The sequence below is a fragment of the Carya illinoinensis genome, chromosome 9 (genome assembly GCF_018687715.1).
Source record: "Carya illinoinensis cultivar Pawnee chromosome 9, C.illinoinensisPawnee_v1, whole genome shotgun sequence".
Classification (NCBI taxonomy): domain Eukaryota; kingdom Viridiplantae; phylum Streptophyta; class Magnoliopsida; order Fagales; family Juglandaceae; genus Carya; species Carya illinoinensis.
The window spans coordinates 31,709,543-31,723,038 of record NC_056760.1 but is presented as its reverse complement, the minus strand read 5'-3'; the positions used below and the strand labels follow the sequence as shown (position 1 = coordinate 31,723,038).

The 13,496-nt window shown below is 33.3% G+C and overlaps 1 protein-coding gene across 1 annotated transcript; it reads left to right on the top strand.

Moving 5' to 3' along the window:
• The first annotated feature begins 7,522 nt into the window (after positions 1–7,522).
• On the top strand, positions 7,523–11,824 carry LOC122277348 (ACT domain-containing protein ACR10-like). Its single transcript, XM_043087312.1, has 6 exons — positions 7,523–7,992; positions 8,200–8,418; positions 8,923–9,028; positions 9,768–10,104; positions 10,499–10,783; positions 11,359–11,824. Exons 1-6 carry the CDS (start codon positions 7,839–7,841, stop codon positions 11,494–11,496), a joined length of 1,239 nt encoding a protein of 412 aa, XP_042943246.1. The 5' UTR covers positions 7,523–7,838; the 3' UTR covers positions 11,497–11,824.
• The last annotated feature ends 1,672 nt before the right edge of the window (positions 11,825–13,496 follow it).

Below are 13,496 nucleotides of genomic sequence, written 5' to 3'. Positions count from 1 at the left end.
TATTTATAGGACTATACTATAAATTTTATTAATGCTCTTCTTTTATAATATATCAAAATGTATAATTATTTATTAATTATATAAACATTACATCGTTAGTTATTTAATTAACAAAAAATATTACATTTTTATTAATAAAAAATTAATTCTTAATAAAAAAAATTAAATATAAACTAAGCAAACGTGCGTTGTACGTTGCTTTCACCTAGTATTTAAAAAAAACTGTATACCCCTCTGATCTAATATCACTTTTTCTCTCGCCAAGCATTTCCTTTCCATTTGTTGTAAGGAGTTAAAAACGTACACCTATCGTCTTCTAACAGTCTTTTTTGTGAATGATTTTCTTAAAGGGAAATTCTATATAAACTTGTAATTTCATTCACACGATCACGTGACGATGGACAAGCTATTAATGATAGTAAAGATTTTAAAATTTGAAATTTAAATTAAAAACAATAGTGATAAAATAAAATTGTTACTTAATATGATATTATGCGCAAAATTGTATGTATGTATAATACTACTCGCACTATTTCTTTTAAACCATGATTGGCATCATATCCATTATCTAATAAACTTATTTCCTTAAACAAACAACCATAAGGACGTCTGGAAAAATAAAAACAAAAACAAAAGGAAACAACGAACAAAAGGGACAAATACCGACCTGACCTACTAGGCTACTGCATGTTCTTGCTCTATAGGGGGAAATGCTATTTCTCTCACTTGGAGAAAGATGGTGCGCGCTACTTTAAAATGATCCTTGCCAAACACAATTTAAAAACTCTAAGCTTTGGGATTGTACGTACGGAGTGTATATTCTATTCCCATATGCACAAAGCAGCCATATAGCCAGGTAAGATTCTAGTCTGCTTTTTTCATTTTGATTAAAGAATGAAATTATTAGAATCTGCTAAAACTGATGACATAGATCGGCATGACTTCATTCCTCTTACCAAGCGTAACAAAATTACACCCAAACAAACCCGTATTTCGATCTCAATAAGAAAATATTTTATTGAAAATAGAAAAAGGTTATGTTAGGTGAGACCACAGATAAAAAATAAAATAAAATTGAGGTGGTGGGGAGAGTGAGAATTGACAAGGAAAACTTTTCTTGAATCCTCCGTTAAGATAGACAGACACGTGAGGGCCATCCAGAAAATAAGACACGGGAAGGCGGCTGATGCAGGTTTGGTTTGGCCGAGTCACGGGGTTGGAGTGGAACTCGAGTTACTCGATCTGTGGGCTGGAATATATCTCTCCAATTTATCATGAGTCGCAGGCATTTCCCACTTCTCCCTATATCGTGGAACTCTGTCACGTCGCCGACGTCGACACGTTTGCTTTTATATATATATATATATATATATATTGTTGCAAGATAAAAATTATATTAAAACTAGAACGCAGTCCAAATAATTGAGGAGATACAAACTCTACCATTCCATTTCAGATTTTGTTCCAACTTTATTTTTATTAAAATTATAATTATGATTGTTGAAGTTCGAATATGACATACAAAAATGTCGAAAGTGTTAAAGAGTCTGAAATCCTACAGGACTTCAGAGCACCTAATCCAACTCTAACTATATTTTTTAAAGAGAAATTTTACATAAAAGTCTCACATCATATGCCTTTACCTAATCAATATGTAATATGTCATTATTTTACTTCTATATTAATACTTAAGTATGTATGTGTTTATATAGAAAGATAAAAATGATAAATTACATATTGATCATATGAATATGTGTGGTATAAGACTTTATTGTAACATTTTTTTAAAATTATTTAAAAATAGATTTTATTTATTTATAACATTCAAGTGATGTAATAGATAATTAAGATAAAATATTTTTCTTTTATGATTGATGTGATGTCCATAACGTGAAGGATATTACATGCGATATTATGCTTGTGGTGAAAACAATATATTATGTTTGTGGTGTTAGGAGTAGCATAATTCATTTGTACCAGACAATTCTTGACCTACCTTGATCTTTCTTGGTCTGTCCCCTTCAACTGAGGAGTCGTTCTACTTGGCTACCTTCACACCACATACTTGTTGACGTGGTTTTTTTCTCTCTCTCTCTCTGGTCCTGGGCAAATGACTCAGGTGATGCGTTTGCCCTTCTTCCTTTCTCCAATCTCCAGTAACGACGGCGTATGTGGCATTCTCCACCAAAAATTCTCTCTATCTCTCACTCACAAACATATTAACATAGAGTGAAACATCTTTGGAGCTCAATATTACACTCTTAGTTGATTGCCTGTGTGCCTGCCTCTTTATGTGCAAGTTTCTTTTTTATCTATCTCTGTGTGCAAGTTGGTTGTGTGTGGGTCTCCATGTGGAAGTCGTCTGCCTCTCTATAAGTTGGTTGTGATTTTTATTTTTGCCCATCATCCGTTCAATGGAAGTATTGAACAAAACCATCATCTATTGTTTCTTTACCATCATAGCTCCATTACTTTGTACGAGGGTTCCTGTGCTCCAAAACAAAATGTGATATGAAATTGTTGTTGCGATTGTTAGTACAATCTATGGAATGAGGTCTCCAATGTCATTTCTACCCTAACATGTCGGGGATTTTGTGGTATTGTAAAGGCAGTAGTGTTTGAACTTTAAAGAAAGTTTATATACAGTTTCTCTTAGCCTCAAGACTGAATTTCTTTCTTCACTGGCATAAGGGGGTTTCACTTTGACCACGACTTGAGTTTGCAACAGATTTGAATGGTGGGGGAAGGAGATTCGCACAATATGGGAGAGAGATTTGAATCTCTCACAGAAGGGGAGAGGCGAACCTTAGATTCGCATGGTGGGGGATAGAGGTTCGCACGGAGGGGGAGCGGCGAAGGTCAAGGGAGTGGCAAACCTCAGGGGAGATTCCAGGCAATGGCGATGGGGAGGGGTTCGCACGGTGTTGAGGACCTATAGCAAAATGAGACATGGGAAGGGGGAGAAGGGTGTTGAGTGTCTACATGGTGCGTTTTGATTTAATAAAAAAGCACAAAAGGAGAAATCCCACCTTAGGTGTGCAGTGTGGGATGTTTAGCAAAATTTCTCTTAACTTAGGCTCTGTTTGGATAGTAAAAATATTTTATCTTATTTAATTATTATAATTTTATCAAATTCTCATACAAAATATAATAAATAATTTAATTTTTTTAAATTTTAAAATAATAATAATATTAAAAAATAATATTCTAACAATATTTTATTTAACTTAAACTTTCATCTAAAACTATCTCATCCTATCTCACTATCCAAACCGCATCTTAGCTGTTCATACTAAAATTGTTCTCAAGTAGTTTCTACCATTATTAGCTGACTTTGATTGCTCAATTAAACAACCATCCAATCTAGCGATAACGCTCCTAGAATTATGCTGATACCTTCAATTTAATACTCTTACCAGTCCGTTTTAAATTCTTTTCCTGTGATCATTCCAGGTTAAGTATTGAAACATAATATTTTAGCATCGATGATTCGATACATTCCGGTGTACAACATTAACTATATATATATATATATATATAAACTAACAACTAATAGAATAAATACATGTATATGTAAGTGTATATCATGTATATGTGTGTATATATAGAATAATTGATGATTTATAAAATGAATATACATTGAAAACATTAAGAAAGTAGAGATATTAGTGTTAAAACATAATATTAAAAAAATCACAAACTTGAGATTAAAAAAAAAAGAAATAAAAGAATAGAAAAATTAAAATAATATAAATATCTTTTATATTTTAGAATTAATTAAATGTCATCTAGATTTAAATTTACCACTATGCTTTCAAAACTCAAGAAAATTACAAAATTGCCATTAAAATAGTCTGGAACGAAATAGGTACCAGAATGGTTGAAATAGACTTGAACTGGCTGGAATTTGGAGTAAAACGGAACGATGAGATATGGTGTATTGGATACTACACTGGAGCGAAAGGAAAATGCTAGAGTAATTGAAATATGGGTCCTGATTAGGTCATGATAATTTTTTTAATCAGTGATTAAGAAAATATTTTTTACTAATGTTGTGAATTTTTTTAAAAAAATCTTTAAGAAAAAAATGAATGAAAAAAATAAAAAAATAAAAGCTTTTTTGTTCTCGTCGGGATGGTCTTGTGCTACATTATCAGTAGATGTAGCACTACTACTACCACCACCACCACCTCCTTTGTAAACTCTCTCTCTCTCTCCAATTACCATGGGGAATAGATCCTCTCCAGCTCTAGTACTAGATAAGCGTATAGTTAGCGTATAAAGTCACGAAAGATTTAATTTATTTTGATTGTGAGTAACATGAACACAATAAAAAAAAAAAAAAAAAAAAGCACAAATAGCGTTTTTTTTTTTTTTTTTTGTAGAAAGAAATCAAATTTTATTGATAAGAACCTCTACAACAGGGACTGAATACAATGGAGAATTTCCTTCAAATCAATAAGCAAATTAGTAATGCCCAGAGCATTTGTTTTCTAAAACATGAGCAATTACAGCCTACATTCACTTCCCTTTCGATGTGTTTTACAGGCTATTGAGAAAATATGTTGAGCATTTGTTTTTTGTCTGAGAGGAGCATGCTTGTGCTGGTCCAGTAGACAAAACCCTGGATGACCTTGATAACTTTGAGAGTATCTCCCCTATAGGACAACATTCCTCAACCCCAAATCAATGCCAAAAATAGTAGCTTGTAGAGCTGTATAAGTCTCTACTAAGAAAGGATCTGGGAGCAAGTCTATTTTCATCCAGTGTAGTCATGACATTACCCTCCCAATCACGCACTATGACCTCAACTCCTACCTTGCAGTGAACTCTATCAACCGCAACGTCCTAATTGATTTTAAAAATATCCATTGGAGGAGCCTCCCAACAACCATTTTGTTTTATGGATGTTTTAGCCTTGTTTGTAACCTTATAATCCAGCTCTTTGATATTTTGTAAAAGCTGTGTTGATTGCTTCACCAAAGTACTAGGGTGTGTGAAAACAACCTTAAAAACAAAATCATTCATCCTCTTCCATATCCTCCATAACACCGTTGCCATATCTTCCAACTCCTCTTTGTCAAGCTTCTCTACTATTGTTTCCATAGCGTCCTTAAAGTCTGATCCATTATCTTGCTCTTCTGAATCCTTCTTGAACAATGCCCCCAAACTTCTCTTGCTGAAATACATCCCATAAAAGCATGCTCAACTGATTCTAGTTCATGTAAACAAAAAGGAAAATTTGGATGATTAACTACCCTTCTTCTTGAACATATTTAACTTGGTGGAAAGTGCATTAAGGCAAATTCTCCATGAGAAAATCTTTCATGCATTTGGAATTGTCAGCTTCCATATCTCAGTCCAGATTTCACTCTTTGTATTGCTATTAGATGATTGTCCTTGTGGTCATTTTTGTAATTCTCCTTGAAGGTGGTATGCACTCCTTCGTGAAAAAACTCAATTAGCAGTGCATCTTCATATCAGTTTATCAGGTCTATTACAATGACTTGTGGGAATTTTACTAATAATCTTACCTCATCAATTGAGAACACTTGCTTAAGTAGTCTAGGGCAGGTTTGTGGGTAGTGAATCTAGAGATAAGAATTTTAAGTTTGAGATGAAAGTTTAAAATATTATTTTTTAGAATTATTATTATTTTAGAATTTGAAAAAGTTGAATTGAAATTTGAAAAAATTAAATTGTTTATTATATATTATAATAATGAGATGAGAATTTTAAATTTGATATGAGAATTTTGAGTTACAAAACCTGCCATAATATTCCATTGCTTTGTGTCTGTATTAATGAGGGTAGCTACTTTAGCATCATCGTCTAGTATCTAGTATGTGCATAGGAGAGAGAAATGAAAAAAAAAGTTTTGAAAAATATTATTTATACTTAAATTTTATGCACGCATCAGCTATTGAAATAAAGAAAATTTTAAAATTTGAGATTCCGAATTCAATATAAAAAAGGGAAACTGATAAAATGAGGTAGATACTTACTATATATAATAAACCTGCCATAATATTCCATTGCTTTGTGTCTGTATTAATGAGGGTAGCTACTTTAGCATCATCGTCTAGTATCTAGTATGTGCATAGGAGAGAGAAATGAATAAAAAAGTTTTGAAAAATATTATTTATACTTAAATTTTATGCACACATCAGCTATTGATATGAAGAAAATTTTAAAATTTGAGATTCCGAATTCAATATAAAAAAGAGAAACTGATAAAATGAGGTAGATACTTACTATATATAATATTATGTGTGAAGTTGTACGTATATGATGCATTGCTTAGAAAAAAGTTTTGAGAAATCTACTTTGTCACCCCATATAAGTAGCTCACTTTGCCCCATTGGGGTGGCACCAAACAAAATGGTACTCGAAAATACAAAAAGTTCAAAACTAAAACCTTAGTTTCCTTTTATCCCTTTTATGTTTGTATTTTTAATTTTTTTTAATAAACCACGTGACACGTTAGTGGAGCAAAGCACGTAGTATAACTAAAATGGCACAGTAGCAATACTCAGAGTTTTTATATGTATAAACAATGCAAGCCAAATCTAGTCGAATTGCTTAGTAAATCGAAAAATTAAGATAAAATAGAAGATCCATTGGAACTCATTTTTTCTTTTGAGAAATGCTACACAACCTCCCAACACTCTACACTCCACTTTTTTTCAATTTTTTAATATTTTTTTAACATTTTTTTTGAATTTATTCTTTTTAAATTAATTTAATTCTTTTATTCATTATTTATATATTAAATATTTGATAAAAGATAAAATAATAAAAATTAAAAAAAATGTGGAGTGTAGAGTGTTAGGAGGTTGTGAAGATTTTTTCAAAAACAAACACACAAATTGACACGATTTTATATGATCTGTTGGATTTATTTTATAATAAAAAAACTTTAAAATTTGATGTACTGTATTACGCCACGTCAGTTTGTGAACTTATTTTTGTATAGTTTCTTTATGGTTAAAGTATTTCTTTTTAGAAAATGTGTTTTAGAGATTTGCTACACATAAACTAATGTGTTAGCATACCACTTATAGTGAAACTAATTGTACTTAAAAATAAAAAATATCATTAAATTTTTAGCATAATTGATCTATTAAACTGTTACATCAATAATATACTGAGTGTGTTAAAAAAAAAAAAAGGACCTTTAAATAGATTTTCTTGTATAATAATATAAAGAAAGGAAAAATATTAGGCTTCTCGCTGTAAATTTTTATTTATTTTTTATTTTTTTTGTAATTTGATGATTAAGAAAGTATATTTAATAATATTGTGAAATCACATTTTTAAAAATATTTAAACATGTTAAAAAATGTATGTGAAAAAAAAAATTATATTAAAATTTAAAAAAATTAAATTATTTATTATATTTTATATAAAAATTTTTAAAAAATTATAATATTGAGATAAAATAAGATAGAATACCCATCCAGACTGCATGAAAGTCATGCTCTCTTTATCGCACTAATATCTCGTACCCGAGAAATCTCGCAACCCTTAAACCATCCATACAATCCTCATACGGAAAAGTGGGGAGAGAGAGAGAGAGAGAGAGAGGGTTGGATAGAATTGGACAAGCAAACAACAAGAACCAGTGAAGGGAAAGCAACAACGAGAAGTGAGGGAAGACTTGGCTCTCAGGTTCTGTGCTGCTCTGCTATTTCTACATCTCAATCCTGCTGTTTCAAGGTTTCTCTCTTTTGAGAGCTACTTGGAAAACAAAGAATATCAGTCCCACAACAAAAATAAAGTGGCAATAAAGAAGAGCTCAGCGTTATTTAAAGATTGAAAATCAAGAAGAACATAATATGGGTATACTGCACGACGACGTAGTCGTAATCAGCCCTGCAGGGAGAGAAGGGGAGCCAAGGGTGATTACAGTGAATTGCCCTGACAAGACTGGACTGGGTTGCGACTTGTGCCGTATCATTCTCTTCTTTGGTTTGAGCATTGTCAAAGGAGGTAACTTCGAAAATTAGCTTAAGATTTTGCATATACTTGGGCGAGAAATTCTAGTTTTCTGTAACAAGTAATGAGTATTTGAGGGTCTTTTTTTGTTTTTTTTTTTTTGGTGAAACAAGTAGTGGGTGTCTGAGTTTTTCTTTAATCTTGTGAAGTAATGGTTTATCGAAATCTTAATCAATTTGTTCGTTCATTTTCCGGATGAAGATGTATCCACGGACGGGAAGTGGTGCTACTTAGTGTTCTGGGTGGTAGGAAACTCGACGACGAGGTGGAGTTTGTTGAAGAAGAGGCTTGTGGCTGCCTGCCCTTCTTTTTCTTCAGCTTCTGGGATTTCCTACTACGACTCTGAATCGCAGCCGCCGAAACCTCCCGATGTGTTCCTCTTGAAGTTCTGTTGTTATGATCGAAGAGGGCTTTTACATGGTATTTCTTTTCCTTCAAATCTTCTTCAAAGAATTCATTCAATACTTGATTTGCCCTCTTCATGTTTGTCCTGTTTTGACTAGCTGGTACGGATTTCATAATAAACTGGTACAGAATTTTTTCTGAAGGAGAAATATAAGACTTATTTGAAATTCATTGAACTAGACATTCATAAATATTAATGTTTCTGTGACATTCCGGGAATTCAATTGTTCCTTCCCGCTTCAATTGCTAATTCTTGGTCATTGTATTCAAGATTTACTTTGATTCTTTTAGATCGTTTGTGTAAGTCTCATCATTTGGTTTCCATGGTTGGTTTGCATCCTTCGATGAGTAGAATAGAAATTGTTGAGAGTCTTGGGGAAAGAAAAGAGAATTTTCACTCTTACACTGGATATTTTTCGTGAGACTGCAAGTTTGAAATTTATAATTTTATGTCTTGGAAGTGAAAAACGTATCCTTGTCATTGTGTGACTAATATGGATATTAATGTTTTTTTGGCAGATGTTACGGGGGTTCTATGCGAGCTTGAACTAATAATAAAGAAAGTGAAGGTGTCCACCACCCCAGATGGAAAAGTGATGGACCTGTTTTTCATCACAGATACAAGGTTCAATGTTCTTGTACAATCTACTCAGAAACTCACATCTTGTCTTTTCTTTTTATAGCATTTCTTCTATTTAATCTATTGCAAGTTTATTGTTGCAGTTACCAAGTGGTAGTTATTGGATACTAAAAATTGATTTCACGTCTCATTTGAAATTGGGCTAATATTTCGGTACAAACTTGATACCATCTCATTTAGAAATAATATGAAAAAGAGACTTATGCAGTCCAAATAGCTGGGTAACATTTCAATTTCAAATTATATTTTATCCTTAATCTTTAAACATTAGAGTAATTTAAATAGCTCCACTATTACGATATCAAAATTGAATTGTTGGAAATGAGGAGTTGACATTTAAATCAGGTTAGAATAGAAAAAAATAAATAAAAGAATGATATGTGGTGTTCTGTATACTTCCTATTGTTAATATTATTTAATTATCTGCTGTATCTCCTTTCTGGTGGAAAGAGGAGGAAGAGAGTGCAGAACTTGATCAATCACAAAAAAAAAAAAAAAAAAAAAAAAAGGAATAGAAGGGAAAAAAAAAAGGGTCTCACGGAGTTATAATTTTAGTGCTACTTTTTGGACCAGTGTGCTATGGCATGCATTATAAGATATGTGGGAATTTGGGAGGAATATTACAAGTCTACTTTGGAACATGTATAAAAAAGATTTGTCTTGATGTTGTGAATGTTAATTTTGTTATTGTTCCAAAAGTGACTGTACTGTTTGTCTTTATTAGGGAGCTTCTACATACGAAGAAGAGGCAGGATGAAACTTGTGTCCGTTTAAATGATGTTCTTGGGGATGTCATTATAATTTGTGATATTGAAATTGTTGGCCCTGGAATTACTGCATGTTCACAGACATCTTCATTTCTTCCATCTGCAATCACAGAAGATATGTTTGACTTGGAAGTTGCCACCAAACTCCCTACTGGAACTCTAACCTCCCACAGTGTTTCTGTCACAATGGACAACTCACTGAGTCCTGCTCACACGCTCGTCCAAATCGTTTGCCAAGATCACAAAGGTCTTCTTTATGACATAATGAGAACTCTGAAGGATTACAATATTCAGGTAAATTAACAGTATGTTGGTGCAACCTTGTCATGAAGTCCGCACATCCTTGGCTAATATCTCATTCCCTTTCAAGAAAGATTGCATATGTCATTTACATATAAAAAAAAAAAGAAAAAAAAAGGAGAAAGAAGATTGCATATGCCATTGATGTCACTTGAAACATTTACGATTATATGTACATCAATTTTAACTCTTTCTTTCTGTTTCATTGGAGTGATTTGCATGTTTCACTATATGCAGTCCCATAATAGCTGATGGGGTTTTATTATTTTTCTTTTCTATATTTGGTTGGCATCTTACTAGGATGCTACAAAAAAATGGTAGCAGTCATGGACTGTACCACGGTATCAAGTTCTGTGATAGTAATAACAGAATCTTATTCTGTATGCAGATTTCTTATGGACGCTTCTCTATAAAACAGAGAAGAAATTGTGAGATTGACTTATTCATCATGCAAGCGGATGGGAAGAAGATAGTTGACCCTAGCAAGAAGAATGCATTGTCTTCTCGTCTTAGGATGGAACTCCTTCGTCCTCTTAGAGTAGCCATTGTCAGCCGGGGTCCTGATGTGGAGCTGCTAGTTGCAAACCCCGTAGAAATATCTGGCAAGGGTCGCCCTCTTGTTTTCTATGACATCACCCTTGCTCTCAAGATGCTAGATACTTGCATCTTTTCGGTAATTCCTCCTCTGCTTACTATAAAGTTACAAATTAGCACAGGTTTTGCTTGCATATGTTAGTTCTGTTAGTTCTCCCCAGAAGGCATTAGGGATGTCTTAACACTGTTAGCGGATAGAACAGCATATAAGTTATCATGGTTGTATTTCCACCAGTTGAGTCTCCAACAATTATTCCAATAATCACAGATAGCTGATTTGACCTTGAATTATAACAAATTATTTCAATTTTTGACTCCATCTTCCAGTTATATGTATAAAACTACAACAAATCTTTCCTGAACAATAACCTGGAATCCGATCTTCATTATCTAACCGAAATTCCTAATTCTGAGTTTAGATACTTGCTCTCTGGTTACAATTTATGAAATCATGGGTTCTTGTGGTTTTTACTAAAAAAATGCTTCCCCTTGTCCAGCCACCTCTCTCATGTGAAAAAGGTGACTATGATCTTAAGGCAGTATGATATATTCTCCAGTATTTGTTTTCCTGGAAACTTGTTTAAAGTTTTATTTTATTTTATTTTATTATTTTTTTTTTCCCCTTCTCAATGGTGGAAATAAATTATTTTCCAGGCTGAAGTTGGGAGGCACATGATTGGAGATCGGGAATATGAAGTTTACAGAGTCTTGCTTGATGAAGGGGATGCCTTGCCTGTTCCTCGGAACAAGATTGAGGAAGGGGTTTGGAAGATGTTGATGGGTTGGGAGTAATATTAACAGATGCAGATACCCCTCTCCTTTCAAAATTGCCACGGGCTTCCTGTACAGTTCACTTCTCCCCTGTTACCATGTCCATCAGATTAGAGGGTATATATATTAGTAAGCTGCGAGTCTTTCTACATCCTGTTTTATTACAACTGTTAAAAGTAGAAATATGAGAGAGTCAGCACTGAGGAGATAATCAAGAGAAAAGTTCTCGTGGCATTGTATACCTCAATATGATTGTAAAGTATATGGTGCTATTTCATGCATGTTATGATTAAAGTGCAAATGTCTACTTAATGGGTGGGTTAATATGATCAAGCTTGCTGTCCGACTATATTCTCTGTCATGTACATTTGTGTTCCCTTTTACGTGAATTTACAGACGAAACTTGGTACACAAAAGTCCAAGAGTGGGTTCAATCTTGAAAATTGTAACGAGATTTCGAGAAAGAACAACGAGAGTTAGGCGTTGAAGGGTGCATCGGAGGGAATGGCAATTTGATTGTGGATTGGGGTTTGTAACGGGTTGGACGCAGAAGAATGGGCTAGAGGATTTGTAACGGGTTGGATTGGGGTTTGTAATTGGTCCCTGCTTGGTTATTAGTAGTCCATTTCAGTAGTATGGTTAGGTGATTTGTTTTTATCATGTTGTCTGTTGTTTTAGAACAATCTTACCACTGGTTGTATTTGCAAAACCTTTAGGTTTGATTTCGTCATTGAGAATTCTCAGATGAAAATTTTAAGTTTTAAGAGAAAATATTAAAATATTATATTTTAATAATATTATTATTTTGAAATTTAAAAAAGTTAAAAGAAAAAATTGAATTGTTTATTATATTTTGTATAAAGATTTTAAAAAGTTGTAATGATGAGATGAAAATTTTATTTTTGAGATGATCAATCTTAGTGGCTAAACCCAACCTTAGTTTGTTACTACTACCCTTTATATGGGGGATGTAACCGCTGTGTGCGTTTAATCCTAAAGATTATGAATCTTCTGATTTCCTTCTTAAATTCTTCTAGAGGCCCCTCCCCTCGAAGTAAGGTGATGGGCCCCAAGGTGGACCAAGTCTTAAGGATCAATTACAAGATTAAGAGCCACGAAGATTAAGGGAGCAATGCAAGAATTGGTGCAATCCAATTGGGATGAAACTAGCAAGAGCCCAACACACATGATGGGCTTGAAAGAATGAGAACCAATTGGGACTTATTTATTTCATTGAAATGACTTATTTTATTAGTCAAAGGAATTATTCTAGAATAATTGGGCTTGGGAGATGTCTAGCCCATATGTCTTATTTCTAATGAACTAGGGTTTTTGGGAAGGCCTTGTATTTTGGCCAAGGGCATATTCGGAAAGTTATTAATTTATGTGAACTAGGGTTTTAGAAGTTACTGTAGCGTGGCACTGTTCACGCTACAGTACCCGCGGCACTATTCCTTTAGGGTTTTGGGAATTGTTTATTTAAGGCACTTGTAGCCTCATTTGAGAGGTAAGACATTTTTTTATTGAATTTTCATTGTGAGTGAGTTTTCTCCTCGTGTTCTTAATTGAACTCTTGAACTTATCAAAGGTAAATCACAACCTTTGTGGCGTTCCTCCTTGTAATTTGGGTTCTTGAGACGGGATTTCATTGGGTCTAGATTTTAATATAATCTAGGTTCTTGGAACGAGATTTCAACGGGTCTAAATTCTCCATCCATAGACTTGAGTTTGGCGTTCTTGGGTTTGTTTTCCAATATTGTTGTTGGGTCTCAAAGCGAGTCGATTGGGGTTCACATCATTTGGTATTCAGAGCAAGGTTTCCAATCAGGTCTGATTCTATCTTTTTATTTATTGTATTGTTAATTCTAGGGCTTCAATGTTCTAGAATTGCCCAAAAAAAAAAAAAAAAAAGCACAAAAATTCATTTTTCCTAGGGCTGCCAAAATTTGCACCATCTAGGGTTTCATTGATTTCCTTCTATTTCCTTGCCAATTTGTATGTGTTTGAATTCAATTGTTTGA